At 41.0% G+C, this 27336-nt stretch overlaps 1 protein-coding gene across 5 annotated transcripts in view; it reads right to left on the bottom strand.

Annotated features, from left to right (window-relative positions):
• The window catches only part of GRB10 (growth factor receptor bound protein 10), a 146866-nt gene that overhangs the window by 100010 nt on the left and 19520 nt on the right, over positions 1-27336 (bottom strand). For 2 of the 5 annotated variants that reach the window (XM_042798148.1, XM_042798149.1), the window contains exon 2: positions 8610-8707. The exons of 1 other annotated variant lie outside the window; for it this stretch is intronic. In XM_042798148.1, coding sequence (XP_042654082.1) covers positions 8610-8660 — 51 coding nt within the window. In that variant the 5' untranslated portion in view covers positions 8661-8707. Of the gene's footprint in view, positions 1-8609; positions 8708-9197; positions 9240-12849; positions 12909-27336 lie in introns of those variants that run through there. 2 more of the 5 variants (XM_032999359.2, XM_032999358.2) reach the window with 2 other exon arrangements.

Here is a 27336-nt window from a genome sequence, read left to right as displayed (position 1 = left end):
CTTCTTCAAGAAAGGTGCCAACACCACTTTGTCAGAACCCCCCCTCCTGAACTGTGCAGAAGTATTCAGTATTCTGGGGAACTTGCCAGCATGACAGTATTTACTGTATGACTAATATGCATTAATGAAGCACAAATGGACAACTATTTACTTGTGCTAATAACTAAAGCGCTTTATTAGAGCTAAGGCCTCTAGCATGAAGGATTGCCAGGTTCCCTCAGTTGCCAAAATTATGTCAAAAAATGGAGCCAGTGTGTAAGACATCAAGAGCTACAGCCAGTGTGTAGTAGAGTCTCAAGTCATTGTTTAACATTCAGCTTGCAAAGGACAAGCATGCTCTAAAACCACTGGCTGTTTCCAAGGGCTTGTCTTTTCATTGTAGAGGCTAGAATTTCAAATATGCACACTGGTCTTAACAGTACACAAGCCAAAGCTATCTTAAAATAGCAGTAAAGCCCGACAGCTTTGCTGAGCATTTGTGTTCTACCTTTGATTGCTTGTTGTTCTTTCAAAACCAGAAAGAAAGACACTGTATCTTAATGCCTCAGATTAAAATATCAATACTATCTAGCATAAAAGGCCATTAATACCAATAATCTGGCCCTTTAAACATGAAGGAATCTTGAAAGCTGATCAATTTGGTAAAATTTCATCCTGAAAAAGCAAAGCCAATCCTTCAAGAACAAAGTCCTTGTTCTATGCCCTACTCCATCCCAAGTCTCCACAAAGGGAATGTACCTGCAACATGAGAAATGGAAGATACATCTGAAACGTGGCAGAGTTTTGTGGGAACCCAGGGAGAACTTTTAAAAGAGTATTTCAGACTGCATTACATTAGAAACTGAAAGAAAAATTCTTAGAGGATGCAAAAGAAGCAGGTGAAGATCCTTTTCAGTCATAGATAGTGCTAGGTGGACTTGGTATTTTTATCCCTAGCTTTATAAAGTAAGTGGTACGTCCACCACCGAAGCCATGGTGAGTTCAGGCTATCCATCCGTGTTTGAATCAGCAGCTCCAGTTCAGGATTCACCTACAGCCTTATGACTAGATGGTCTGCAAGTGTAGAACCAAAATGATCCCTGTCGTGACACATCACATTAACGAAGTTTGGAAACCATACCCACAGTTTCTTTTTAGAAACAGAAAAATTCTCCTCTCAGAGTTGATCACACTTGAACAATTTCAGAACACAGAATCTGGTTGTGGGGTTGTTTGGTTTTATTTTCCCCTCCTTTTTTAATTTAATCATAAGTGCTTATGAAATAACTGTCCTACCTTTGATCAAACAGTCTCCCTTTAGACTGTGTACGGCAAGAAAAGCTACTGGATGTAACTTTTAGCAAGGTCTGTATCTAGATATATTTCTTGGAAATACTTAAGTATAAGACAACATTATATTTCCGGTCTTTTCCAAGGATAGAAAAGGCCTGTCTGAGCCAACTGGCACAGACAGCAACACTAAGAATTATCCAAGCCACAGCACTTTCTTGAAAAGTGACAGCTCCAAATGCACAGCAATCTTATCTTCCTCTTAAAAAACAAAATAATCTTCTAATAGTCATATGTAGAGCACAGAACATCGGCAGGAGGAAGATTTGTTAAAAACACAAACCCCCAAACCATCACTAATGCAATTCCAGTTGATTAAAACAAAGCCAATTAAAAAAAAAAACAAAAAAACAAAAAAACAGAACCAAAAAACTTCTATTCTCTTATACCTCAGGTTTCTATTCTCTTATATTTACACAGATGTTTTGAAGTATGAAGATGTCTTCAGAGTGGTACATCAATTTCTCTCTTCCATTAAGTGAGAGCTGTTACTAACATGAAAACACACATACTGGTAGTTCTCCAAAATAACCAGTTGGTAAACAGCTTGTTAAATATTTACTCATTTGGAAAAGATCCCACTCATAAGAAGAAAAAAAAATATAGAGGATTTAGTTTGGTGCTATAGTCTGCTAAACTGATTGTTACTATTACTTCAGAATGGTCTGAAGTTGTGTGAGAAAACACCAGAAAATGGTCTGTTTTTATCAATGTGGGTGTTTTCACAATCTGGAAGTAGCATCTTAAAAGTTGTACAAAAGGCAGAACGTAAAGAGACCCACTGCTTTTGATTTTCACAGGTTCACTGAATGCTAGAGGTTGGAAGGTACCTCTGGAGGTCATCTGGTCCACTTCCCTGATCAAGCAGGGCCATCTACTGCCAGCTGCTTGGGACCATGGCTTTGGAGTATCTCCAAGGATGGAGATTCCACCACCTCTCTGGGCAACCTGTGCCAGTGCTTGGTCACCCTCATGGTGAAAGAGTGTTGCCGAATGTTCAGAGGAAACCTCCCGTGTTTCAGTTTGTGCCCATCACCTCTTGTCCTGCTACCGGGCACCAGTGAAAAGAGCCTTGCTCTGTCCTCTTTGCGCTCTCCTTCTAGGTATTTATATATAATCATAAGATTTATCCATCCCCGCCTCAGCCTTCTATTAAGTAAAAAGAGTAGTAAACTGCAGATTTAAACATGTCTGAAAACTAGAGCTAAATCAAGGGACAAATTTAAGACACTCCTTGTATATAATGACATAAATTAAAAGATTGGTTCAGTCTACTGTTCAAGCGTGTGCATGAAACCACTACCAGGAAGATGCAAAATGAAGCTTCTTTACTTGTAATTTCCTCATTTGATTTGCAACATCTACATTGTTTCCTTACCACTGTTAGTAGTAATGTAATTAGTAAATGGTATGATTGACCATTAGAGTGCTTTGAGGTTTTTGGTGCATTGAAATCATCTTATATCGTTGGAAAACATGGACCTAGCCACTTGAAATTTCTTGCTCGTATTCACATTCAAGAAAGACTTCATGTTTTGCAAAACAACTTCTGTGTAAATTAGAATAAAAAAGTAGAAGTGCAAACAGTGAAGTACAGACTTTCAATTGGAATTGTAGAAAGGTAAACTGGTACAGCAAAAGAGTAATTGATGGGTATTTCTTATAAGAAGAGAAATCAATCAATTTTGTAAAAGCTTAGTGTGAGATACAAATTTATTTTGCTTCACATACAATATTTTGATAACACACAATAATGGGGGCAAGTGCACTTCCCGGAAGTGCACCTCCTTAAGAGGTAAGCACCACACTTTTATTCCAATGTTAGTGAAAACGACTGCTTTTGGTACAATTTTTTAAACATATTTCTTTCCAATAAAAATAAGACAAAGGCTAGAAATCCAGCTCCAGTTGCTCTTCAGCAAAACTACCGAGCAGCACCAACTATCTGTAAAAAACATTTGCAGTCTGCACTCTGGGAGACAGATTTCATAACTTCATATTGGAGGCAATATCTTGTAAAAATATTCACTAATGTTCTCACTGCTTTGTAGTTTATGTCTGCTGCAGTCCATCAACCCTCTACACCACATACATGAAAACTGTTAAAACAAGAGCATCTTCAGCTAAATATCTGTTGACTGACACCGTATTTCACAAATCTGATGACTTTCTGCATTGGCAGTCTCAACATTTCAGCTTAATTTCTTCGTACAATATGTAGAAGAATGATGCAATGCAATAATGCCTCTGGTGTTTTTTTACTCAGCTATGCCCAAGGACTTTGAAAGCCTGATTGTGCACTCTGTTCCTTTCAGATTGCCCCATTAGATTGAAAGACCTGAACTCTGGGCCAAATTCTGTACAGGCAGCATCCTTGTACATTTAAGCCTAATGAGAATAAATTAACCCGCCATGTATTTTGTATCTTAAAAATTGTGCATTGGGTTTGCATGGCAAGGTTTCGGTAGTGGGGGGAGCTACAGGGGTGGCTTCTGTGAGAAGCTACTAGAAGCTTCCAATGCCAGCTGGCTCCAAGACAGACCCATCACTGGACAAGGCTGAGCCCATCAGCAACAGTGGCAGCACCTCTGGGATAACGTATTCAAAAGGAAAAAAAAAAAAACTTGCTGTGCAACAGCAGCCAGGAGGGACGAGTGAGAATATGAGAAACAACTCTGCAGACACCAAGGTCAGTGAAAAAGGTGGAGGAGGAGATGCTCCAGGCACCAGAACAGAGATGCCTCTGCAGCCCGCGGGGAAGCCCACGGTGGGGCAGGCCGCGCCCTCAGCCCGTGGGGAAGCCCACGGCGGGGCAGGCCGCGCCCTCAGCCCGTGGGGAAGCCCACGGCGGGGCAGGCCGCGCCCTCAGCCCGTGGGGAAGCCCACGGTGAGGCAGGCCGCGCCCTCGGCCCGTGGGGAAGCCCACGGCGGGGCAGGCCGCGCCCTCAGCCCGTGGAGGTTAACGGTGGAGCAGTTACCCACCTGCAGCCCGGGGAGGACCCCACGCCAGAGCAGGTGGAGGCACCTGAAGGAGGCTGTGACCCCGTGGGAAGCCCACACTGGAGCAGGCTCCTGGCAGGACCTGTGGGCCCGTGGAGAGGAGCCCACAATGGAGCAGGTTTAGTGACAGGACTTGTGACCTCATGGGGGACCCACGCTGGAACTGTCTGTTCCTGAGGGACTGCACCCTGTGAGAGGGACCCACACTGGAGAAATCTGTGTAGGGCTGTCTCCCATTGGAGGGACCCCGTGCTGGAGCAGGGCAAGAGTGTGAGGAGTCCTCCCTCTGAGGAGGAAGGGGCAGCAGAGACAACTTGTGATGAACTGACCGCAACCCCCATTCCCCATCCCCCTGCACTGCTCAGGGTGGGTGGTACTAAAACGGGGAGTAAAGTTAATCCTGGGAAGAAGAAAGGGGTAGGGGGAAAGCATTTAAAAATTTGGTTTTATTTGAAATTACCCCACTCTGATTTTAATTGGTAATAAATTAAACTCATTTCTCCAAGTCAAGTCTGTTTTGCCCGTCACAGTAATTGCTGAGTGATCTCTCCCTGTCCTTACTCAACCCATGAGACTTTCATTTTATTTTCCAGCCACTGTCCACCAGATGAGGAGAGTGAGAGGGGCTTGGTGGGCACCTGGCATCCAGCCAAGGTCAACCTACCACAAGTCACAAGAAAGATCTCCATAGTCTCAATAAACTGTCAATAGCTAAGCGAATTAAGATTTTCAAACAGTGTCAGGCAGACAGTGAGGGCCAAAACATAGGTCTTCACAGCCCTTCCCGCATAGGTTTTCATTCTACTTGGACACAAACTCTGCAACTGATCTTTTTCATGCTGTGCTTTTTAGGACAAAAGACATCTTACACAAACGTGGACAGCAGCATGTACACCTGTATTAACACTGGTTATCAGACTGTTCAATTCCAAAGTGACAAGAAATAAGACTACAAAACAGAGAAGGCATCTGGGTTTCAAAGGAATGGGGAATATAGCATCCACCAATGTAACTCTGAATTAAGAGATATAAGCATTTCTTTTTTCCCCTGCTAAAATGGAAACCCTCTATAACCATCCAAAGCAAACAACACCTGAAAATGTAAAAAGCAAGTCTCCCAAAAACCCACACTCACTGAGACAAAGTACCCTAAGAAAACAAGTATAACCTTAATATGCCATGGACTTGGATCAGATGACTTCCAAAGGTGTATTCTAACTTATTGTATCATTTTTATTGAAAAGAAGGATCAAAGCTGCCATACTAAAACCTGGAGAACCTGTGCCTAGCTGTTCCTCCAGCAGAAGGCAAAGAAATGTGACCATTGTAGTAACAGCAGTACATCATCTTCACATTCACAAATCTGACATCATTAAAAGGAGGCTTTTATTACAGTAGCTAGCCTCTAACTGATTAATTCTCTTAGGCATTTACTTCCCTACTGTTGAAGTGCACAAAGCTTCTCAAGTATGACATGCAATATTCTGCTCTCTTATCTGGTCAATAGGACTATTAGCAATCCTGAAATCACACAGGAGAAAGCAATTTCCATTTTCTTCCTATTTTGTGACCAAGTGCTTGTAGTGCATTTTATGCCAAGTTAGACAATGAGTATAATGTGAACAAGTCCTTTCTCTAATAAGAATTCAGCTCTCTGAAAACAAACTCTATTAATTATTAATAAATCATGCCTGCATCTTGGTTATGAGAAAATAAATGGAAGGCAGAAAACAGAAGATGAACAGAACATTCCCACATGCCCAGAATTTTGTCTTCAGAAACTGAGAAAACAACCCATCCTTTTGTTATTTATGTCACTGAGACTTGTACAATTCATGCATCGAAGGGTTAAAGAACTAAATCTTCCCCAAGAGTTCAAATCACTGTGCATAAATACTGTTGTGACTACAGATTGCAAAAGAACGGAAACACGGTAAATCATCCCATTTTTTCTGAGAAATTCTGGGACTATGTTCTGAATTTCCAGGAACCAAAGACAAACACTGCCAATTCTCACTGCCGGATTTTTATTGAAGAGTTCGAGAATTTGGAAAGGGCTCCTGAAAGCCACTAAAAGGTCGTATTGATTTTTTCCACAAAGCTAGAGATTGTTTCTAGGAGAATGCACTCAGTGTGACCAGTTTATGTGCTAACTCCTGCGAAAGTTTAAATAAAAAAAAAAAGAAACCCAAACAAAAAGGCGCCCTTAAGCAAGCAGCAAACACTGCAAACAAAGAGCCCAGTAAGAAAGTCAGAGAACTATACCTTGCCTGTCTCCCCAAAAACAGAAAAAAGGAAGAGTAGAGAGATTGACAACACAGGAGACTAAAAGATATTCTGTAGTGCATATTCACCTATCCAGGGTCTCACTTCTCTTACTGTCTGCTTTGAACGTAATCCCAAACTCCAATACATTAGTCTATTCTAAACACTGCAGTTATAGCATTAGAAGTCTCAACCTTGGGGACTCTGGAGGAATGTTCTCTATAGCCTTCCATTCATATTAAGTCAGAAAATGTACTGAAAAAAATAGATACTTCTTCACACTCTAATCTAGAGCATATTTAGTTTAACCTTCTTTCAGCCCTTTAACAACACAATACTGGCACTGTAGCCAAATTTGAAAGACAAGTTGATGAAAGCTTCTAAGTCAGATTTAGTAGGGGTGGAAAGACAGATGTTCAAGGGTTTTTTAATGTGAACTTCACTTCTGACAGAAGGCACAGTAGTTGTGAATGGGCTTCCAAAGCTAGTCTTTAAACTGGTTAAAAGCACTTAGGATAGTTAACACGCAGTAAGCTATGACCAAAAATAATTAATCAACAGGGAGTCACTTTCCCACCGCCCTAAGTCACCCATGTTGCTTTGACACCTTTAGCCTGTTGACTGCCCCAGACTAAAGCAGATCATCTATAGGGTTTGTACAAGCAGGGGAAGTACCAAGGCAAATTCACATTCTTGCTGCTTATGAACCAGTAAAGATATTATTTTCATGAGAAAGTTTGACATCCAGTAAAAAGTTCGCAGCTCAAAAATGACTGCCTACAATGTCAAGTTTCTCTTGCGTAGCTCTCCCTCAGCTTTGCATCATGACTCAGATTATGCTCTAAATGAATTAGAAGCATAATTTCACAGTGCATCAAAATTATGGAGTCCAGGCACATCTATTCACATACTCTTTTAAAAATCATAGATCCAAATATAGTAACAGATTTTCAGGACACATGATTTCTCAAAGTCCGTTCTATTTTTATAGCTACAAAAAAAGTTATAAAGGAACTGTTATGTTTTTTCCTGTTATCAGGAAAAGTATTCAGGTACATTTAGCTGACAACTCATCACATACTAACATTAAGTCTTTTGACTAATCAGAAGTTTTCTGTTGAAGAAAACATAGTAACTTGGCATATTACAAAACAGATGTATAAATCCTGTAGAGGTTTGTTGGGAATTTTCTTGTTGGTTTTGTTTTTTTGCTTTTCTTTAAAATGAGTAGCATGACTGTAGTAATCATTACTAGTAATGTTTCTCTTGGGAGAATGAGAAGAAGGTTTCAATGTCATATGATACTCTGTATAATTATTTGTATATCTGCAGGGCCCAAAATCATAACTGAATCCTTAGGGTGGTAAGCACACTATGAGAACAAAAGAAAAAAGGGGAAAAAACAGGTCAAGTCCAAAATAATAAACCTGCAGTTCCATAGGAAATACAAAGCATGCATTATGCCAACCACAACTGCCTGGAAAAAAAAAGATAACTTTAAGTGCATTTTTGCCTAGCACCTTCGAATTGAGCTGAGATTTTTTTTTTTTTTTTTTTTAATATATTCTTTGTAATATGCCATATTGGCTGCTTAGATACAGCATAATGACTCGACAAACACAGGATCTAACCAAATGTAAAAATGTCTGCCTTTGTTCCTACAAATATAGCATTCAGCAAACACCGATACTTTTTGGGACAAGGCATTTCAATGGTGTAATAGTGTAAAAAAAAAAAAAAAATTTGCAAGCAAGTGCCTTCTCCCAAATATGAACTGGCTAGTTTGAGGACAGATACCAAATCTTAATCAGTATATATTAGTGACCCAATTTTTTCAGCAGAAGGTCTGGAATACAGATTTGTAACAGAGGCTCTGTTCCCAAACATTACCAAAATCCAGAGAATTGCCAGACAGCTATTAGCAGTTTGATGAAAAGTTTGAATGCACAATCAATCACTGGCACACAGCAATACAATGCTACAAGCTGAAAGGAACATGCAGTTTCATAACTTACTATCCGATAAGGAAGATGTAAAAAGGAGTCTGGGCAGCCAGCTAAAGCCATTTGTTCCTTCAAATTTTCTTCAAATTACATCTACTGCTTCACAGGACCTGCAGAGTACAAACAAACTGTCAGAAACCATACTGAAGACATTTCATCAACTTATTATTGAAAACAGTTGGAGGGGGAAGACCGAGAAGAGCAAGATGAGGTGGTGAGGATTTGCATCAGCTTGGAGTAGCAAATCTGCACGTTTGCTGTCTTTAGCCTAGAAAACACATTCAACCTGATATTTCATTCAAAAGCCCAATATAACTATTCTCAAACTGGATGATGACTCCTTTATTTCCACAGTGCAGGCAGAAAAGAAAGACCCTCTTCACACCTAGACCCTAACCATCTGAAGACTGGCTTTCACCAACTGAGGCTATCTTTTTAATTGTGGAAAGAAAACATTGAAACCTGAGAGTTAATTAAGATGACAGCCACTTATCATAGCATCATTTAGGTTGGGAAAGATCCATGAGATCATCAAGATCATTATGCAGCATTAGCCTTCAACACCTAGTTACACACCTTCTTCCCTTTACCCTTTCCCACCTGTCTTTTCCCTCATGGCTTTATTCAAATGCAATATGTCAAACAGTGTTCCATGCAAATCTGCATCCAAGTCTTCCATCTCCTCTTGAGTGATTATTAGCAGCAACTTCACAAGATGAATAGTGTTTCCCTCAAGCATCACTTCCGTGATCATACAGAGCTTGAAAAGAAACGTACTGCAAACAAATTTAGAGGTGCATATGGCTAGAGAATGAAAAATGACAAAAGATAAGACAGTATTGAGCCAATGTCAATAAAGTAATTTTAACTGCTGCTTCATAACAAAACATATAAATATATAAAGCACTATTTGCTGGTCCCAGCAGTTCTCCCAACCAGCAGCATTCAGCTGGAGACACCCTTGCAGTATAAAACAAGCAATGCCACTTGCAAACAGATGAAAAAAGAGTGGGGGGAGAGAGCAGACTGCAAAGCAAAGCCAGAACTTTTACTTCTACCACAAGCTAGTTCCTGTCTTGTTCACTGTTAATTATCAAATATGTATTCAAAACAAGAGTCCGAGTTTTCAGCAGGCTACCCACTGCTCTCTAGTAGGCATGAACTGTCCCCAAACCAAAGCTCCCAGCAAGATTTATAGGACAGTTAAGTCATGGACAAGGTTAAAAGACATCTTGGAAAAACAGCTCCTGGAGGAGTTGCAGCCTATGGTTCACTTAAATCATGCATGCATTGAAGCAGCATTATTTTATCTAGTTCCAGGATGGGTTTGGCTGTCTCCTATCAGAAAGGCAAGCAAACTCCTGGGAGCTTCTTTCCAGGAAGAAGTTACTGGCTTCTGCAGTTTTCCTGAGGTAGCAACTTTCTAGGATCGATTCATGTAGCCATTTACCTTGGGAGAAAACTAATCTTGGCAACAGCAAGTTTGAAAAATCTATTTAACCCAGTAAGTTTGAAAATCAAGTTATTTATTCTAGATGCTTTTTCCCATAGCATTTACTTAAGTTTAAAACCAAAATCTTACAGGATTCACATTGGGGCAGACTGGGGGAAGACTACCTCAAACGTTTAACTCTGTAGGCACGATACCCAACCTGTACTGTTGCTAGTCTTTAAACCTATAAACAGTAATCTACAGCCATCTAACTCCCACTTTGCAGTCAGTTTTCAAGATGGATCTGAAGATTTCATTTTCAAGGCAAGATTTGCCTCATTCACCCAGTTTGTTCTGGGAGAATTAAGCGCAGATTTATTGAAATCTCTTATCTTGGGGGATGAATGCAAAAAAAACAAAACACAAACACACAAAAAACCACACACAAACAACAAAAAAAAAAAAAAAAAACAACACAACACACCACCCAAACTTTTCACTTTGGGGAGTACAATTTTCCATAAGTACATCTAAAGTGAAATCAGTCAAGCCACTGGAATAGAAGTTCTGAATTTGGTATAATGCATCAAGACAAAGGAAACTGCATTATTAGCCTACAGACCCACCAAAATTAAAGAAAGCTTAAGTAAAGGGATAAGGGAAAAGAATTCTGCCTTAAATTGCAACAGTTTTATGCTTATTATCACTTCAGTATTTAGAGAGCAGGAGAAGACACAACTGCTGTAAACTTAACTGTAGGTTATTTAGAACTGAATATCAAAATACCGGTCTTTCTCTTGATGTTTCAGCAAAAGGCACCAATTCACTTATAGCAAGACAGATTAAATATGTTCCTAAACAATACCAGACCAATTTGTCTACTCTAGGGCGTGCTGCAGTTTATGCCACAGCCCCATTACGCCAATGGAAGATCATAAATTACCTCGAACAATAGCTGGAGTCAGGACTGCATAATTTATCAAGACCCATTTGCTTCACTGCTACATTCTTCAGTATTCATTTGTTAACACCACAGAAACAGAGGAAAGCAATAATCTCTAGATGATATCATTCCTGGTCAGTCACACATTAACACTGATTTAAGATCACCATCTCTTTTGTCTGTCTAAAAGCAGTTTATCAAATTAGTCTTCCACTTGGAATACAAAAAAAAAACCTTTGCTCACCTTTAAGATCTAAGGCCCTGTTGTACCACATCAGGTAATAAATTTTATAGCGACAGAACTCTACCCCAATTCATGCGGTCAGCAGATAAAAATTAGGATTTAAAAAGAAAAAATAAATCAACTTTCTTTGCTGTTGTCTTTAAATATGACTTTTAGCATGTCAGTTCTCTTCAGAGACCGTAACTGCATACAGACAGACTTACATGTTCTTAACTTGGGTGGAAAACATCACAAACTGCAAAATGTTCAAGTGCCAAGTTACTGCCTTCTTCCTAAAAGCCTTAGATGGAGGAGGGAAACACCAAAGGATTGTAAATAGAAAACAAGCTATGTAGTCAACGACTGTTACAAAACTCAGGACAGTCAGTGGCAAGAACAACTGTCATGAAGCCCCGAGCCAGACAGCCTGGGCACATTCAAAACCAAGCGACTTCATGTGCTTTTATTGGCTTAAGAGGTCTTCCTTGGACAGAGTCCCTGAAAGAAGGACAGTCACGATCAACCAAGTTTCAAAGGTCGTAAGATCTGTTTTTGGCAAGATACTCTCTAGCCTACAGAGTAGTCTACTGTGAGGCATAATTTTGATGTATCTGTCTCTTGAAAGTGTTAAACCAACTTGCATCATATAAACAAACATTGATATTCATTCCGCATGGAAAACGTTGCAGGTATGCACCCTGGAGATTACTGCTGCTCTGAATGAGTTGATTCTAGTCACAATCAAATTACCCACCTAACCAATAGATTAAATTATCTATTAACTGCAAATTAAGCCTGTCACCAGGTACGCTTTTTTGATTTATCACCTTCTCTCTGCATATTCCTAGCAGAGGAAATGGTATCTCACCCAGCACTCTGGAAGCACACACAGCCTACGCACCTACAGATACTGCGGTAGGAAGAGATGGCAGGGGTATGGTCATTCTGCCAATTCAGGAAGTTTTCCAGGTTCTACATGTGCCATCTGTCAAAGTCTTTAAATTCAAGAGAAAAATAATTTTTAAAACGCAATCACTTGCAGATTAGTTCGGAACAGGAGGAGGAAAAAAAAAAAAAAAGATAAGATTTTAACCTGGCAGAGTTGCAAGACAAGCTTCAGAGCTCTTGAAAACTGGAGTTATGCTCTTTTATGAAAGGTAATTTAACAAATTTGTTGAATACTATTCCCTTTCAAGTCCTGGATATTTCATTACTTTTCTTCTGTAACATTCTGCTTTCTGTAACTGAACAACTATGGAAGAGGGAAGGGAAAAAAAGCTTCAATATAACCTTAAATTTTGACATACCTGAAGACCCTTCTCCAATACCTCAGGTTTAACATATAGGTTAAAAATCTTTTATCTTTTACTCTGAGACATTCAGTATCACCATTTCATTTCTCCCCACACTACAGCGTGAGGCTTAGCAGGCCAAACCTGTTTTTTTTATAAGAAATTAGAAGTCTTAAAACAACTGAGATCACACAATATTCTCCCCTAAGTCACCTTCAGAACTGTCTAGGTCAACTCTACCAGACTTATAATTTAACATTTTGAAGAGACAGAGAAAAGAAAAAAAAAAAAAAAGAAAAAAAAGACCCTATTCTGTTGGTCCACACAAAGAGCAATCTGCAGTATCTCAACTGTCCACCCACCTGGCTCCAAGCTCCCCACTACTTCATAGCACCTTGGAAAGTGTTTTGGTTTTTTTCTGCAGACATAGACCTGTTGGAGCAAGTCCAGGAGGGCCATGAAGATGATCAGAGGGCTGAAGCAGCTCACCTATGAAAACAGGTTGAGAGAGTTGGGGTTGTTTAGCCACTCCCCATAGCAACCTTTCAGTACTTAGAAATGGGCCTACAAGAAAGCTGGAGAGGAACATTTTACAAGGGCATGTAGTGATAGGACAAGCAGTAATGGCTTTAAACTGAACGAGGGCAGATTTAGATTATATGTAAAGAAGAAATTCTTTACTGTGAGAGTGGTGAGACACTGGCACAGGTTGGCCAGAGAAGCTGTGGATGCCCTCTCTTGGAAGTGTTCAAGGCCAGGTTGGATGGGGATTTGAGCAACCTGGTCTAGTGGAAGGTGTCCCTGCCCATGGAAGGGGTTTGGAACTAGATGATCTTCAAGGTTCTTTCCAACCAAAACCATTCTATGATTTTATATAGATATATATGTAATATATTTCAGTGAAGCATCGCCTCAGGGTAAGGTAGTTAAACGGATTCACCTAGCAATCCTCTACACCAACACAGGGCATAAGGACACATACACTTACGCTTTTATACTAGTCTACTCATATTGCCATAGTTACAATGGAAACAACATTTGGATACGAACAGCATGAGGCATGCCAGTGAATTTTCTGTAGTTGAAAGACCTGACAGCTAACAGTGTCCCCAGCTGCATTTAAACCGTGGGACCCAGATGTGCTTTTTCCATGCAAGGACAAGATTCACACAACTTCTCACAAGAAGGAAGCCCAACCAGGTGGGCTGGTAAGAAAGTGCCACCAGATCCCCTAGCTGGATGGACCAAGACAACTAGGTCCTAAAGCACCCTCAGCAACACGTGAATCTGCCACCAGACTCCATCACAGCTTTGGCAATCAGTATGCATAAGGATTTCTAAAGCAATTTCCCCTTTTTTGGTGGTAGTTTTAGGTAGAGACTGTCAGTTTACAAGACTGAGGATGCCCCTCACAACCCCGAGATGATCATTTGGTCAAAAGGACTCAAAAGTCCATTAGTGCAGGCTGCCAAACAAGTACAATCAAAAGACTGACTTCAAACCAGTACGGTCAGCTTCCTGCATAAGGAACGAGACAGGATTGCTCTGTTAGGCACTCAGAGGACTGGATTCATCATCTCAAACCTTTTGTTGTCCACTTCCCCATTTTACTGACTCCAAACACAAGCTTGCTTCTCTCCGCAGCTCTGAACATCCCTCCCCACACTCAAAGTCTCATTTTCCCATGCTGATAACTAATACTTGGGCAACTTTACTTCAAGCAAATTTTTTTTTTTCCTCCAAAACACCTACCCAAACCCTCCAGAACACCATCACACTCTCCAACTGCAAAAGATTAATTGACATGATCATTTACATCCTAATAGCCTAATGAGATTAGCAGCAGGTAATATTTAAGAATACTTGCAGATTTCCCAATTTCTTCCCACTTCCCTTGCACAAGTTGGTATGTACACACACATTTTATTACACACACGTACCCAAAAGGCATTTGCAAGTCTACGATATAGAGCAACTGCCTAACTAGAGTAATACTTTGAACATCTTTGAAAACAAAGCATTGTTCTAGCTAGAATTTCAAGTGAGTGCTGTGCACTAAAATCAAAAGCAATGTTCAAAATATAAATCATCAATCAAAAGCACTTCAGTTATGTCCAAACACACCCACGATTCCATACTAAAAAATCTGGTCTTATAAAAAACGGGAATATAATTCTCTGCCATTCTTAATTGCAAAGCTGTTAGTCTAAATATTACACCTTGTAAAGGAAGCCATTTGCCATTGTAATTTTGCCAGAAAGTGAAGAATCTTGGCAACAGCAATTCAGGCTTTTGAAAGCCAAAACAGATACATACTTCAGAAGAAGCACAGAAGAGCTGATGCCATCCCACTTCAAGTCTTGCCAAATAAAATTAAATAAAATATATGCAGTTCAGCATTTTTTGGTTTCCTGAAGCTGCTTAAAATTCTGAAAAGGGTCCTCGAGACTCATAGCATGGGAATTCATGTTCACCTCCTGACAGGGCAGCTTTGCTGACAGCAAGGATAAAGTTGTAGGAGAAAAATAGTTATTTTGCACCTAGCCCACTGAAGTAAGGATTTTTGCCTTTGTTCCTGAAGGAAGTATTCCAGTTTGAAAAACAAATCCATAATGAACTTCGGAAATAGTGAAACTGCAGAGTTTCATAAATATATCCCTTTATCACTGAAAATCCTCTTCTGCCTCTTAATAGTTAAATCCATAGCTTTGAAGCAGGAACTTTGACAACTAAACAGACCTTACCCATGTATAAACAAAATGTTAATTAGGCAGAAACTGAAATAAAGATCTATGTAGTACACAGTAGACAAGAACTACATAATATACAGTAGACAATCCCGTCAGCAAGCCATAGGCAGAAGTAGGGCAGGTCCACAAATGCATGACTGGGACAAGAAATGCATAGTGAGGCAGCCCAAGGACAACTTCAGCTGAAAATGCCATGACTAATGGTCTCTAATTTTGTATATACACTTCTTCTCTATATTATTCATTTCCAGAGAACCACAAAGAACTGCCTCTATCCTCTCTGTTGTCATTCTCTTGCCCTCCTTTTTCCCCCCCACAGTCTAGTCTTTTTTTTCGTAACACATAACACAAAGTTTTGTAATTTTGGGAAGCAGTCTAGGTAATTATTTCCTTCTGTTATTTTAGGCTTTTATTATCCAACCTGAAGACTTAAGAGTGAAGTTATACAACAGTTAAGATGATTTAATAGCTTGTTACTGCCAAGAAGAGGACAGACATCCCACTCTTCATCAGCCCTTGTTCTGCTTTCTTCCTCCACTTCCTTCCAGCAACTTCATGGCACTCCCTCCTTCTCCCCCTTTTGTGCCATGTATGGTCCTTAATGAGTTCAGCTTGTGTTAATTAACTCATTTGTTTTGCTGCCTTAGTTTTCTGCTAAGGAAGCAAGTGCAATAAACTTAGACCTGACAAGCAGCTCAGCTGGCACAATGTGAATGGCAGGAGAGCATGAGCAAGAGGGGAAGCAAACAGGATCACCCCTTTCCAGTGGCAGCGAACTATTACATTGGCCCAGGCAACCTGTGAACTTTCGTTTTCTTTGTTTACTGCCATTAGCAGCTGGCAAACCTTTCCTACTGCATGTCCATGAGAATTACTGCTTTCCAGGCACCTCACAGAAGATAAACATTTGGGTAAATCTCTACACAGCATATAAAGTTGCTTTTTCTAGAAGGCACTTTCCGTTGTGGTAACAACTCAACTAAAGTCTGCTTGTGTTGTGTCCTTACCAAAACATTGCTTTTTGCATCCAACACGCTAATAAGCCTTTATGCTTTCAATCTGCCACTGCTGAGAACGGTCCTTTCCCCTGCACAGGGGTGGGATTTGAAATCCAGTGGCTCTAGATCCCCAATCCAGAGACTAAACCACACACAAGATATTTTTCTACCTAACTCCTATATGAATAGAGCAAGTTCATCAGCCTCTGTGCACTGCATTTTTGTTGAAGATAGTCAGATTGTCACAGATGCTGGTTGAAAACACAGCCTTATCTACAAGCCTATCCCTAAGCATCACACTGGTAAGACTTACCCAACTCACTGAACTTCCCTCTACTCCCCTGACAAGACGGTAGGATACTCCGCACCGCTGTAACTTATACAGTCTCCTGACAGCAAATTTAGGAGACCAAGTAGTTGAAACATATACACAGGTGTGACAGAGGGACACTCATCACAGAGTTGCAATGTCCAGCACCTATGTCCTGTTCCCAGCTTCTGTTCCTCATTTCTCTGTAAAACTCCTAAATTTTGGAGGAGAATCTTCCAGACCATGCAGAAGCCTTTCCTCCTCCTCTGACTGATGCAAAAGACAAATATATATATATATATATATATATAGAGAGAGAGAGAGAGAGAGAGAGAGAGAGAGAGAAATGAAAGAAAGAACAAAGGGTAATCTTTTATCACATGATCCACTGATCAGGTTTTCAAGCATGTTAAGTTTGTTTCATCCAAATGATCCATTCATAAATCATTACAGTTATTCACAGCCTATTTTAATTTGCTCGGATGCTTTTTACAAGGAAGTTTCCTTCTTGGTAAGATTTATGCAGGGAACTCACTGAAGCTTCTCACCAAACCGGCTAGTTTTTATAACACAGTACTGGCTACAGAGTGCTGGCCATAAGACTGACTTCAAAACTGAAATCCACACTCATGCACAAAAAGCTATAGGCAGGTATCTGTTAATACCATCCACATTCTTCCTTAGGTCTCTCCTGCCCTCCAAAGTTTCCAGGTGGGTTAAAATACTTTTCTGGAATTTAAAAAAAAAAAAAAACATCACTGTGGAGCAAAGACATTAGACAGGTTTTCATTTTGATGATCTACAGGGTTTAATACCAATAGTTAACACAGTAAGCGTACATGTGTCACTTGCTGTTCTCTTAGTACAAGATTATTTTTTTTTTTAAGAGTTATTAACTAGGATTATCGAAAGCTTTTATTTAGACAGCAGGGTTCATGTTTTTAAAGCAAATCAATTGACAGCAGCTTTTACAGTTATCTATAATTTAAGTTCGTGAATAAACACTAGTTTATTTACAGTGTCTAATAACACAGAAATGGTTGAAGCTGTAAGGCAAGTTTAGACATTTCAATTTAAACAACAGGCTACTCACTAAAATGTTATCTTTTTGAGATACCGTAAGAGGTACACTTAAGTGCACAGGTTATTCTCAATATACCTCTTGTTCACATGGCTAGAACACTCCAAAGCAAGCCCTTCTGCTTAGCCTCTGAAAAAATTACATGCTGTGAACAGAGATGCATTCCCCAATATCAACAGCACATTAATTCACCCTCCAAAGAATTCTGCGGTGGCATACTCCCAAATACAGTTTATTCTAAAGAATTTAACTGTTCAGACAATTAAGATGAAGACACCACAAATCGGCTGAAGTGCAGCAAAGGAGTAAGTAGAAAAATACACAAGCAAATCTGTTTTACCTCTCATGCACAGCAGGGTATGAGTTACCACAGTATAGCTGGTAAGAGATAACTCATTAAAGCCATTAGTAACTCAACCACGTAAACGAGCCTGGACTACATCAAGCAAGCAGATGACAGCCAACCCTGCTTCTAGTTGCAAAGAGTGCAAGGAGGCAACTCCAACAAATACGGTGCTGCTCTCAAGACAAACAGAAAGCCTCCTTTATTCAGGAGTGATATAGCAAAGAAGTGCAAGAACTGCAAAGGATAACCCAGAGAAACTTAAAGCAATACATACATCCTTGATCGAACATAAAAATTGTACCAGTCCAGTCTGGAGTACACAATTTGGAGGCTGCACTCATTCCCTCCTGCTCAATAAAGCACCAGCAGTGCCGGAGTACACTCAATTGCAAAAAACCTACTTGCAGCTTTAAAATACTGATGTCATAAACACCTCGTGTATTTTAACACTGCCTTACTAACAAATCACAACAATCTCTTCTTTGAGCACAGAGACCATTTTGTAACCTAAGATGCATTTGCTGGTATTATGCAACATACAAACTCCAAATCCACGGTGGCTTACACTTAGCAGCAGGCAATCAGTGCTGCTGCAGTAGCGCCTAAATGACTTTTAGGACACAACTAGAGTACTACCGCTACTCTATTCTTGAATACAGGCTAGGAATTAAAAAAAAAAAAAAAAAAAAAAAAAAAGGAGATAGGAAATGCAAGTCTCTCTTACCCTCTTATGCTTTTTAGCCTCTGAAGAACAGCTTCAAGCTGACATCTCAAAAGCAAGTATGTTGACCTATTTGCAAATATACCATCCTGGGACAAACAGAGCACAGATTTTTCCAATTAAATGTAAACAAAACAGAAAATAAACTTACAGAATAGGTTAATATTCTGCAGAAGGGTTAATGCGTTAATGTTCAACAGAAAGCTGAAGTCTGGCCAACTGATCACATGTTCCATGTGCATTAGTGTACACTTATTTATTGCTATTAACTTGCACCTGCAGAGAGAGGAAGAAAGAGACTATTCCTTCCTTTGATCCTGAAGGTCACAAGGTGACCAAAATCCCAGCTTAATGAAGACTCCGGTGAGGCTGCAAGTGTCACAGCTTCCATCACCCTTTTCAAAACGCAGTGTTGGAAAGCACAGGAAAGAAAACTGAAGTAATACCACCCAGGCTTCATAGACTATGTCAACTTAATTAGAATGGTATTTTGGCAGCACCCAAAGATTACATATCGAAGGCTGGGTAGCAGGCCAAATACTTGACTAGAATATTTTGCCAAGCCACCTACATAAAGAGCTACTTCCCTGTTCTTTCAGGGTGCCATAAAGGAAATATGTTGTTTCAGGCCTTATAAGACTATTTAACAAAGGCATGAAAGAGTGAGCGTCACCAGCACTGAAGGTTAACCAGATATGCGTTAAACAAGAAGCATGCCTAGTTAACCTTCAGACTACAGAGCCACTGAAGGGGAACATCTGTTCTCCAAAGGTGTGGGTTCCAGATGCAGCCAAAGTGCCATCCCTACCTGCTGATGTATTTTAACCCACAAAATACATGTACTCCACGCCTGGAAGCCACACACAGGTCCCATCTGCATTCTCCCACCCCCGAGGTTGTCCAACTGGTACTGGCAGCAGTAGAAAGGAGGGAGAAGACAGCACATAAGCGTCCCCATACACAGCATCATTTTACAGGCCTACAGTACATTGCCCATAGAAATAAATCAACATCCAGGCTATGTACGGAGCTGGCCACTATTCTATTACAGGATATGAAGAAAGTCACACACCCTATGTGGTAGTATGCGTACAGGGTACAGGGCAAATGCACACCCCTACACTGTCATGTCAGTGAGGAGAAACAGGCACTCCTTACATGCAGTTCATCTCATTCCATGGCAGCTATCTAGAATAGGTCAGAGAAAGCTGGGATTTCTACTAGATGATCTCAAGAGGCCCCTTTCAAACCACACGATTCAGTGAATCACACCATTGGTGCGCCCGGTTCTCTTCAACAACTACCAAGTGAACTTAGAAAACTGTCTCAGACATCCATGATCTAGAGGCACAAAACCAGCCAGAACAATCCCTCCCCAGTGTACACTAACTTCAAACTCTCAGTGCCAGATCAGTCCTACACTATGCCCTGACTTTTAGTCTCTGTACTGCAGAAGTCAGTCCTGATGATGCTTCAGCTTCCCACAGCAACTTTTAAACTTCATTCTGTGTCCGTACATATACATATATGATACACACAGACACTTACATATGCATGTGAGCTCAGTAAGCAGATGAATAGCTTCTTCAGCCGCAGTACAAAATGCAAAAGGCAACTCCTTCAGCTGACATGGCAGAACTCAGCACTGTGAATGCTCCACCGCCCAAAAAATAAAAATAAAAGAAATCTAGCTCAGTTCCCATCCCTGAATTTCCTTTGTTGTTTGAGGCAGATTTTGTTCATGCTTTGCTCTTCAAAAAAGTCCTCCCCCTCCCAAAATACACTGTAGTGTAATAAAACAAAACAAAAAAAAGAAACCTAAAAGGAAGCCTATATAAGCTCTCTTGCAAAAACCTCTCAATATTAAAAATTTGGTTTCCAATTGCTACTATTAATTGATGAAATAAAAACTCAAACTAGTTCATTTTCTGTTCCTTTGTATTTTGATCTATAAAAGCATTCACTCATCATTAATAAAATCAATTTGACAGATGTATCAGGAAAATCTCAGTTTTCATTTCAGCCTTGTTAACTAGCAGTATTATTTTATTAAAACCCAGTTCTACATGAAGAAATAGCTTCACGCAACTGCCTGCTTTACATAAATACTCATCACCGGCTTTCGTTCTACTTTGTCACTGGAAGAGGGCAAGTATTTCCATCACTTAAGGCTCTGATACTTTCACATCTCAGCAATCCCTAGCATGTAATATTCTGCTCCCCCCCGCCTTCAAATGGGCAGCAGTACCACAGAATTTGCCACCAACATGTGATGCTCTCTTCTTTATGGCATTGTTGGTCTTACATAAATTACACTATAGCTTAGAAACTATCACATTTGTTTTCTGCAACATCTTTGCCTACACATCTTTTCTAGTCCAACAACTCATGTAAGTCAACAGCCTAAAATAAGCAGCACAATTTTCAAGAGGACTGTCTCATTAACCGAGAACCTCTTTATTATACAAAATCAAAAAGATTCCCTCCAAAACACAAGCAGAAGTTCATTGAAGCTGGATGTCTCTCGAGAGCCAGGTTTGAGAAGGCTGCTCCACAGGGAAGAAGTGCTCTTCTCTCTGTGGCAAGGGAATATAGCTGTGGTTCCCAGAGAAGCTCCCAGTTGTAAACCTTCCCAGTAGTGTCTCTTAAACTACATGCATACCCGCATACTCTGCTCCTGCTAAAGTGCAACAATACACTGCCCGGTGCAGCGCTCTGGTCAGTCTGAGTGGGACTACTCAGAACCGTGAAGCGAGCAGCAGCAATAACATGGGCATCATTCTTCCCATGACAGCAAGTAGCAGCACTGGCCAGAAAAGATCTTGCAGCTAGAGTAAAGACATGCAGGACAGTAGAAAACCACTACCAATAGATGGGGAAGGAGAAATACTGAGCAACCAAGGAACAATACACCTGAATTTCTCCCATGGTCTGAGGGATAAAATGGCACGGCAGTTTTTTTACCAGACTGATGATAGAGCCCCAACAGTCTTTTGATACTGCTCTCTGTCTAGCAGGTTAAGCCTTTTAAGGTTTAATGCCTCATGAGATGTATTTTTTTAAACACAAAGAAGAGCCCTCGGATGAGCAGAATCACTCCAATTTTGCACCAGGTCAGAACACAGACTGTTCCCTCTGTAGAGGCCATGTGTGACAAGGAGTAGACTCCACTTGAGTAGCACTCGAGTTGTACTTTGGCAGCACTGAAATTTTCATTCTCTGGAAGGAACATACAACACATCTGCAGAGCAAGTGATCAGCAAAGTTAAGAAATCGCCCTGTATAGTCAGACAAAACGAAGTAAATATGTGATTCCTACTTACTGGAATCCTTAATCCTTCTCCCTGGTATCCAGTGACAGGATGTGTGGGAATGGTTGCAAGCTGCATCAGGGGAGGTTCAGACTAGATATTCAGAAACATTTCTTTTACCACGAGGGTGGTCAAACAGTGGAACAGCCTTCCTAGAGAGCTGGTTAATGCACCAAACCTGCTAGTGTTTAAGGGCATTTCAACAATGCCCTCACTACTCCCTCTAACCGTTGCTCAGTGCTGAAGTGGTCAGGCAGTTGGACTAGATGATCACTGTAGGCCCCTTCCAACTGAAATATCCTATTCCAATCATAGGAGAACATTCCTTTATACCAAAATGGACTTATCTGAATGAATGTTCCTAAAGTAAAGTTCAGGACATTCTCTTTAACTTTTTCCTGATATATTAGCAAAAGGTCCACAAGCATTATAAGTCAGTTCTTTCCAGTGCTGCTACAATGCCTACTTCTATAAATGTCCATCTCCGAACACACTCAAGTGCTCTGTTGCTGTCAAATTAAGGAGCTTATAGAAAAAACAAGTCAGTTGAGACACAGCAAATTACCCCTGAACAGCCCTATTCTGTTTTGAAACAAGAGTAAAACCAGTTAGAGTCAATGGCAGTTTAGGAAAACTGGTCACTGGGAAGTTCAGGGGGTCAACTGTCATGCCCGAGGTGAGGGGCTGACAACTCCCCACAGCCACTTCAGGAGTCACCTGGCCATCACTGCCACGGCGAGGTTCACGGCGCCCCAAATTTGATACAGGATTCCCACTTCTCATCCTGTAACCTCAGTTTCAGCATGTAGCTCTTGGCCAAACCACTACTCGCACCGACTGCTGGTCATTCGCGTTGGTTGTCAAGGGACCGGTTAACAGTATGAATTTCACAAGCCCGCAATTGCAAAACAAATACGAGCAAGTACTCCATTGGCAATTAGACCTCCAGCTTTATTTTATTTATTCTAGTATAAGAACAGATGATGCAGTTATTCGAAGGTTTTCACAACCTTAATTGTTGACCTTAATTGTTGTTAATCTTTCCCATTAAGTGCAGACAGACAGACGCTATCCCTATTTTGTGAAGAAGATAGTGTCCTGCGGTGTAGGAGTAATAAAAGACAGTATTGTCTGCCTTCTCCCCCCTGTGTGAAATACAAGGGTGTTGGGATTGGCCAGCAGCATGAAAGAAAAGGAACAAACGGATGACTCAGCTGTTTTATTTATTTTTTTGGAGAATGCATCTGCTACAGGGTTGCGCCCTGCCACCGAGATTTCTTTCCCCTCCCCAAGAACAGGTGAAGCTTGCAAGTATCAGCTAGGGAAGCGCTGTATTTAGACTTCATGATACCTGAATCGGCTAGTACACAAAGCCCCCTGCCCACCTCACTGAGCATCACTCAGGCTGTAGTATTAAGCAGTGGCATGTTGAGTTTCACAGGGCCACATTAGGTTTCATACACAAGTTCTCAGATCAGAAAGGAAAGCAGCACCTCATTATGTTAGAAACATTGCAAATGATACACAAGAGCTTCCCAGGACTCTTCCTCTGCTAGTGGAAGGCTTGCCTGAGCCTTCTTGCTCAGGTGTGGAAATTTCATATTCTTTTTGCTGCAGAACGTGGAGACTAAGCTTTTTTAACCAAGAAGTACATTCCTCTGATTTTGTTCTGCCAAGTGTACTCGAAGATGTTAACTTCGTGTCCCAGTAACTTGAGAACAGGCAATGCAGAGGAGGGACGCTGAAGTTCTGAAATGAAACACAGGATGTTCTGATGCTGCAACAGGCACTCCCTCTAACCTAAGGCAAAAGCCCCAGAAGTCAGGACAGTGAAGATCAGTTTCATGTTTAGGGTTACCTTCAAACAAATGCCCAGAGTGAACTTGGACATAAGGCTGAACTCAGAGACCAGACTAGAATGGCACTGCTATCAGTTCTACAGCAAAATACAGGAAAGAAAGTCTTCACCCCCTCTCCCCTCAGAACTCACCTTAGCTGCAAACATCTTCAAGGTTTCTCAACAGGAAGAAAAGGTCCATTTTTGTTTACTTCTTTAAGAGATGTTATGTTTGCTCATTAAAAAAAAATTAAAAATCAATCAGCAAGCCAACCTCCGAAGGTTCAAGAGGCACCATATATACTAAACAACTGCTGGCACACAACATTTCAAGAGCAGCATTAAAAGACCATAATAAGTTGCTAGAACAGAAAGAATTTAGCCAAGATTTCTGAAGGAAAACATCCAACTGCCAAGCTATTAATTTCTGTATATACCCTGTCACACTTAAGCAGATTTAGACATAGCATGAAAGACGGTTAAGTTAGATCAGTTTTCAGAAACGAGTTCAGGGTAAATCCAGGGAACTGAAAAAATCAGGAAGCAACTTCTTTACCAAAGGAACTAGTTAAAAGTAGGTAACATGGGCACGAATATTAAATAAGATGGCATAAGGAGGAGTCAGTACATATTTTGCAAAAGTTATGACTCAAACCTACCCAAGGATTGTGACACCATATAGGCAAAGGCACACTGGGACACCATCCTTAACTACGGACTCTTAAAAGGACCTGAGCTGCTGCAGTTTGCAGGAGTGGTTCCCCCCTTAACACCCAGCTGAAGGATAAGAATTAAAGGTAGGAAAACAGAGAGTGGGTTTTTTTCCATATAAGGAGTCTCAAGAATGGCTGTAGTGGCTACTCTTTTCAACATATCCATAAGCTCTCTGAAACCTGACAAACAGAGAGGTGACACGAAGTTTGCTGGCAGTATGACGTGTTCAGTCAGAGCTGGAGCTTCATGCAAAGCACAGTGGAATGATCTCATCATCACGAGCAAATGGGCAACCAAAAGGGCAACACTGATTTAATCTCCACAAACTCAAGCCAATGTGCAAAAAGAAAAATAACCCTGCCTGCATGTATTGCTTAAGTAAGCATCAGGAGTCTGGAATCTCTTTTGAAAGTATCATCTTAGAGGAAAGAAAAAAAAAAAAAAAAAGGCATATGATACCTCACAAGGAAATACAGTATTAAGAATTAAGGAACTGCCACAACCAAAGCAGAATCATGACAAGTCATTAAACCCAGGGCACACCTACTTCAGGAAAACTGTGGGCTGTTATGACACTAAGAGGGTAAAACAGAATTAGAGTACAAAGAAAAGTAATTCCTAAATCAGAAACTAACAGACCTGGATCATTCAGCAGGGAGAGGAGAGACAGCTGATGGAGGACAGACATCTAGTCAGTTATGGAGGACACACACAAAGCGCCCAAAGAATGACCATTCCCTCTCAAAAGAAAGGGGTAGGTAAGAGATCTGAAGCAGATAGGATGCATGAAAATAATTTCCATAGGATGACTGAGCCTATCAATGTGTTAAAATAATAATTGAGGCTAAACACTGGAGAAAGCTCATCAAGGGATAGCAACTATAGTAATAGGAGATGCACACTGCAGAGAACTGCAGCACAAATCACCATGAAGCAGAAAGTCCTAAAAGCAGAGGAAAACTCCTTGCAGATTTTCTACCTTAGCAACTGCCACCGATGGCCCAGAGACACATAAAACTGTTCTCGGTTAACCTGTGGTCTGATCCACTACAGCTACGCTTACCGAGAGGAATTGCCAAAACTATGCTCAGCAGTAGTCAGATTATTGCCCTTTTCCCCCAAAGGAGCCCTGTACCAACTGCATTTTCAAACAGAGAAACCGAGACAGCCAGAAAAGATTGTGAGGTCACCCGGCAGGCCCCAGGCACAGGCACCAGCAGAAGGCAGGTTTCTGAGCCATGAGCTCTGCATTTATTCCCAGCTGCTGGCCCCAGGTCACATCCCCCACCAGAGACAGCATGAGGGAGGGCTACTTGCCCATCAGCCAGGCTCGTTAACACAGCTTGTTCACATGAACTAGGTTTGCAATTCAAAAAAAATTTTTTTTAAATTAATATTCCTGGGCTGTGAATTGTGGGTGCTAGACATTAACCTAACTGGGATGGTGAAGGAGAGCTGGACAGACAGCCACATCACAGAGGTCCAGAAGCACAACCTCAGCACTGCCACGCCGCATCCTCCAGAAAAACACTGCATCAATTTAACAGATTTGCACCTTTAACAATTTGGCACAGACCTAAACACTACAGTTGCTAGGCATCCTCCATATAACATTTACTTTTAACAGCAAGTCCCGCAAGCTACTGCAGTATGCAGAAGGTAGAATACATGTAGCTTACGAGTTGACAAGCACATGCCTAAATGCTGGCTCTCTACAACACAAAACATGAACCGCTTCGCCAAGGTGCCTCTCCCACTATTTCCATGGGGATTTACTACATCCAGGATGCGATACATTTCAGCACTGAATAGGGACGGTGCTGTTTTCATAATGGGCATCTAAGAAGTCTCATCCTTTGCGTTTCAGGCCAGGACAAGAGCAGAATGAAGCCTTAAGATTTTAAAGAACATGAAGCTTCCTACAAAATCTGATTAAGTCCTCCCAAAATCACAACATAAGCCCAACGCCATACTGAAAGCTGTTAAGAAACCATAGCTGAACAAGGACTTGAACACTCCTTATCAGCTCCTTATTTTGAATAAAATAAAAATCTACTTTCAAAATAGCATGAGAGTCACAACACCCAGAAGATTCTGGCTTTTTCAAGTTCTCAAAATAGCATGCTAGAAAGACGTCTACAAAAATAGGTTTAGGTGCATTTAGCTTTCATCTTGAGCATCAGCACAAGTCTATCCAACGCAGCATGTGCTTAAGGCTCCATAAAGCGTTCCCCCATCTGCAACCCCACCCTGGTGAATGGCAGAGAACTGGGACCAAACACAGCCGATCACTTCAAAGTCCTCCAAGACCAGAGGATTCAGATGCTGGATCATGCTTGCTCATTTCCCACTGCCCCACACATGGAGCAATTTAGATTGCTTTAACTCACTTGTCTGAAATCTGGGTGATCTAATAGAAGGTGGCAGCAAGCAGCATCACCAAAAATGAAAACATCAGAGAGAAACCACTCAAGTGTAAAGTAATGCTTGTTTCAGGCACTTAAGCATGCAAGTTATTTTCACTGTACTTCTTAACACTGGGAAGCAAGCAGCAGCATCACATTTCAGGAACCATGCTCCCTTCTCCTCCATCCCTAGTAGGCAAACCAGAGGAAAAATGACCATCATCAAACCAGCCCCTCTGCTCCTTGGCTGCCCAGACTGACCCCTGCTGTCCTTCTGCAGGGCAGGGCGAAGGGTGCTCACTGCGATGGGGAGGGCATGGCGTGGCTCCACGCCTCCCGCTCCCTGCCTTCTAGGAATTTCCCAAACCACCAGTGG

The sequence above is a fragment of the Tyto alba genome, unplaced genomic scaffold (genome assembly GCF_018691265.1).
Source record: "Tyto alba isolate M040663 unplaced genomic scaffold, T.alba_DEE_v4.0 Super-Scaffold_27, whole genome shotgun sequence".
Taxonomy (NCBI): domain Eukaryota; kingdom Metazoa; phylum Chordata; class Aves; order Strigiformes; family Tytonidae; genus Tyto; species Tyto alba.
The sequence above is the reverse complement of the archived record's forward strand: the minus strand, read 5'-3'. Positions and strand labels throughout refer to the sequence as shown.